This window comes from Myotis brandtii, unplaced genomic scaffold (genome assembly GCF_000412655.1).
Source record: "Myotis brandtii unplaced genomic scaffold, ASM41265v1 scaffold1270, whole genome shotgun sequence".
In the NCBI taxonomy this organism is placed as follows: Eukaryota; Metazoa; Chordata; class Mammalia; order Chiroptera; family Vespertilionidae; genus Myotis; species Myotis brandtii.
In genome coordinates this window covers 153,834-158,095 of record NW_005354465.1, presented here as the reverse complement: position 1 = coordinate 158,095, position 4,262 = coordinate 153,834, and the positions used below count along the sequence as shown (strand labels likewise).

Genomic DNA, 4,262 nt, shown 5'->3' with positions numbered 1-4,262 from the left:
GATAGACGCCTGTCCAGGAGCAGGAATGAAGGGCAAGCAGGTGGCCGAGAGGGGGCAGCAGAAGCCAGTACAGCCCCCAGTTCAGGTCAGAGAGGCACAGTGGCCACAGGCTGGGGTCTGGACCAGCGCAGGAACACACAGAGGAAGGCAAAGACGGAGGGAGGGACTGACAGAGTTACAGAGATACAGAGATGGAGATGGAGATACTGCAAGAGACAGAGACACAGAGACTCTGAGATGGTGATGGACACAGAGACAGGGAGAAAGGCAGAAAAAGGGAAGATTGAGAGACAAAGAGGGCAGCTGAGATAGGAGATGGAGACACAGAGATAGAGATGGGATAGAGAGATGAGGAGAGAAACGCAACAATAGGGACCGGAAAAAGACATATTCAGAGGTAGGGATGGGAGAGACAGAGACAGAGAAAGGAATGGATTCAGCGAGGATAGGATAGGGGCAGAGACAAATTAGCATTATAGGAATGGGGCATAGAAGGGTGGGGGTCCCCATTCCCAGAGCACCTAGGGAAAACAGAGAACTAGTGAGCTGAGAGGCTGGGCTGCTATGCACGTTGGGCCTGGGATCCAACCCTTCCCAGCAGCCCTCTTCAGCAGTTTTAATTCTCAGACTCAGACTTAGCTCCCAAAAAATGATGCCTGTACTTACCCCAGCTCCCCAGAACCACCATGGGAAATACTGGACGTGAAGGAAGAGCACTCAGAGGCAGCAGCAGATAGCAGTCAAGCCCCTCCAAGGCCAGCAGCCTCTGGGAGGCCAAGGGCAGGACCCCCAAGGAGGGACCCTCCAGGCCCAGGCCAGGTCTGATTAGAGGCATGACACTGGCCTTCCAGCCACCTTGAGGCGTGAGAAGGGGCTGGTCTCTCGCGGGGCTGGGGGCAGGGAGATGCCCCAGTCCTTTCCATCAGCCTCCCAGGCTCCAGCAGGCCCTCTCCCCTCCTCCTCCTCCTCCTCCCCAGGCCCCACATAATTGCTTTCCCATGTTGCTAATGGAGGCCAGATTGCTGATGCCCAAGCCCTGGGTGGGCGGCTGGTGGGTCAGGGTTGACCCAGGCTCTCAAGGCAGGAAGGCAGCACAGGCTAGAGACCCCCTAATGCAGCCCCGTTACCTCGAGGACAGGGAAGAGGGAGGCGCAGACCCATCCCAGGATGCAATGTCCTTGGCAAGAGTTGGTGGCCCCCGTTCCCTCCACTGCTACTGGGCCTGAGGTTCACACCTGAGCCACACCTCGCAGGGACCAGACAGGCAGGCAGAACTGGGGGTCTGGGGCACAGAGGCAGGTCCACAGCCACTCATCAGATGTCCACCCTGGACGCTGCTTTCATGTGCTCCCATCGCGGGGGCTCTACCGCTTGAAGAGCCGCAGGCCTTTCTACCCCGACATCGGGCCTTTGCTTTCCATGGCGTCTCCCGCCTGGGATACCCGTCTCCTCTAGTCCTGGAGGAGAGCCGGCCACCTTCACGCGAGCCCCTCACCCGGCCCCAAATCCTGTCCAGCCCGGCTCATCAGTGCCGAGGACCGTGTGCTGTCTGTCCTCCCAGAGGCCAGTAAGGAATGTCCGTTTTTGAACCCGTCTGAGGAAAAGGATTTGAATTTGTGTGTGTGTGTGTGTGTGTGTGTGTGTGTGTGACGGGGATTAGCAGCTTGGAGTGCAGGGTCCGTACCTGCTGTGGGGAGTGTATGCCCAGGTTCGCTGCACATGGCCTTGATCCCACTTCTCTCTTGTTCCAGCCACTGAGAGCAGAGCCACGCCTCGTTCCCAGGTCAGGGCTCTCATCTCACACTGCCCTCACCCCAGCCAGAGGTGCCTATCAACTTGGCCCCAGCCCCCGGCACTCTCAGCCAAGGGTCCTCAGAGAGGAGGCTTCTACAAGAGGGGCCAGACCTGACCGGGCCTGTGGCAGCCAGGGGCCCTCCTCTGAGAAATCAAGGGGCCCAGGAGTCCCAGTTTGGGAACCAGAAGGGTGTGGGCAGGCTGTGGAGATGGGCTGGGCGCACACTGAGGCCTCGCTGTGATCAAACCCCGGGTAAACCTTGTCCTCCACACGTCCGGTCCTGAAGCACAGGTCTGCCCCCCAGTCACATTCCAAGTGGTGCCTCCATCTGCCCAGGCCCTGGATGCCTGCACTCTGAGCCCCGTGGCCTGGCTGAGCCCCAGGCCTGACCCGCTAGAACCTCTGGACCGTGTCTCCTGGATGCAGGGCTGACAGCCGCGCCTCCTTGCTTCTCTGCCCCAGTGGGTCACGCCCAGGCCTGGGCACTCATGGAGGGCAGCTCTGGAGACGACCCTTGACAGGCTTCTGCCTTGCCAGGACCCAGGAGCCTCCAGGACTGACTGGACACCATCTGGTACCTGCCTCTCTGGATCCCTCATTCCCCACAAGTCTGCCCCCGACCTCCGGGGGGCCGTACCCTACAGAAAAGCAGTCTCTCCCCAACTGTAATTTCTTCCTCCTCCAGGCCTGAGAGGAGGGGTCCCTGGAAGAGGAAAACCCTCCCAAAGCAGGTCTGTCCCAAGGACTCATGAAATGGTGACGTTTAATGAGAACCCCCCACTCCCCTCCCCTGTATATACATCTATAAAAAATTCAAATACAGCAAGTTACCATCGAGTCAGACTAGAAGGGACTGACAGGGCATTAAATACTGTGGGGTCGGAGCAGGGAAAGGGGAGGGTTGTACAAAAGAGGAGCAGAGGTGGGAGACTGAAAAGTATGGGCGCTGGGGGGAGGGGGATGGCTGGGCCCCCCCAGTGTCAGGAGCTTATAATCTGATGGTGGCAACAGAGACCCTGGGACAGACAGGAGGCTGGAGCAGGAGGAGAAACCGTGGGTGTGAGGGGCTCCCCTCGGGCCCCCATGGGCTCCTGGGAGTCGCTGGCGTTGGAGGGTCCAGCCCGAGGGGGCAGGGTGGGGGTGAGGTGGTCTTTGGTGGGCGGGTTAGCTGCGTGGTCCTCCTCCTCTGAGGGAGCGTGGAGGGCCGGGGGGTGGAGTGGGGGGCGGGGAGGAGTGGCAGGCCCGGGCCCGCCGGGGTCTCTACAAATTGTGTCTGAAAAGAACGCAGAAGGTCCTCCTGCCCGTGTGCAAAATAGAAACCGGGGTCTGCGGGCTCAGCTCCGGCCTCCTGCTCCTCTGCAGGTGCGCTGGCGTGTCCTCACAGGGTGCCGGGCTCTGGGGAGACAGGGCGGGGCTGTGAGGGATGAGGGAGGGGGGCGCTCCCCTCCGCGGCCCAGCCTCACTTCACCTACCAGATCAGGAAACGGCTGGCGGTGGCAGCAGCGGCAGCCAGGGCCAGAGTGACAGGGACACGGGTCCCGAAGGGTGCTGAGCGTCCTCCGCCGCTGTCCAGCTCCCCGGTGTCACAGATCTTCGTGGTGGGCGGGGGCGCCAGTGAGCTGGTGGTGCTGGTCGTGGTCTCTGGGGAACATGGGGGAAACTCAGGGCAGGGCCGGGGCTGGAGATTCGTGAGGAGCACTGTTCCTGCTTCCGGCATCACACCAGCCTGACTCCCCATCAGACCGCCCCTGCCTGCCCCCTCAGGCAGACCTGGTTCCCCAAGGCTTAGAGATGATCCCTCTACCCAACGGCCTCCACCAAGAACGTCCAGACAGCAAGAACCAGGAACAGCCCGGCCGGTGTGGCTCAGTGGTTGAGCGTCGAGCAATGAACCAGGAGGTCACGGTTCAGGGCACATGCCCGAGTTGGGGGCTCGACCCCCAGTGGGGGGCATGCAGGGGGCAGCCAATCAATGATCCTCTCTCATCACTGATGTTTCTATCTCTTTCTCCCTCTCCTTCCTCTCTGAAATCAGTTATATATATACACACACATATATGTATGTATATGTATGTATGTATATGTATTATTATCATTTTTTTAAAGAACCAGGAACAGCAGGGGCTGGACAGACAAATGGGAATGTGGCAGCCACTGCTGAGGGTCAGAGGGGCCAAGGCCCAGGAAGACGGAGGGAGCAGGATAAAGCCAGGCAACAATGCAGGCGAGGGGGGTGGGCGGGCAAGCTCACCAGGAGCCTGGGCCTCGGTGGTGAGGTGCCGCGGCTCCTCAGTCCAGGGGGTGGCGTGGGCAGCCACGCTCCAGTCGCTCCAGGTCCCGATCTCATTGTCCTTGGCTGCCACCTGGATGATGTACTCCTTCCCGGCGTAGGCATCCGTGATGGTGTGTGCCGTGCCGTCGGACAGCTCCACCTGCAGCCAGACCACAGGGTGGGGGTGGGGGTGGG

General features: G+C 60.4%; 1 protein-coding gene across 3 annotated transcripts in view; it reads right to left on the bottom strand.

The window, feature by feature from the left end:
* Positions 1-2,531: 2,531 nt before the first annotated feature.
* The window catches only part of CNTFR (ciliary neurotrophic factor receptor), a 40,158-nt gene continuing 38,427 nt past the window's right edge, over positions 2,532-4,262 (bottom strand). For 2 of the 3 annotated variants that reach the window (XM_005859513.2, XM_005859514.2), the window contains 3 exons: positions 4,047-4,227; positions 3,268-3,436; positions 2,532-3,190 (listed from right to left, as the gene is read on the bottom strand). In XM_005859513.2, the coding sequence (XP_005859575.1) occupies position 3,190; positions 3,268-3,436; positions 4,047-4,227 (351 nt within the window). In that variant the 3' untranslated portion in view covers positions 2,532-3,189. Of the gene's footprint in view, positions 3,191-3,267; positions 3,437-4,046; positions 4,228-4,262 lie in introns of those variants that run through there. The other variant, XM_014534227.1, reaches the window with a different exon arrangement.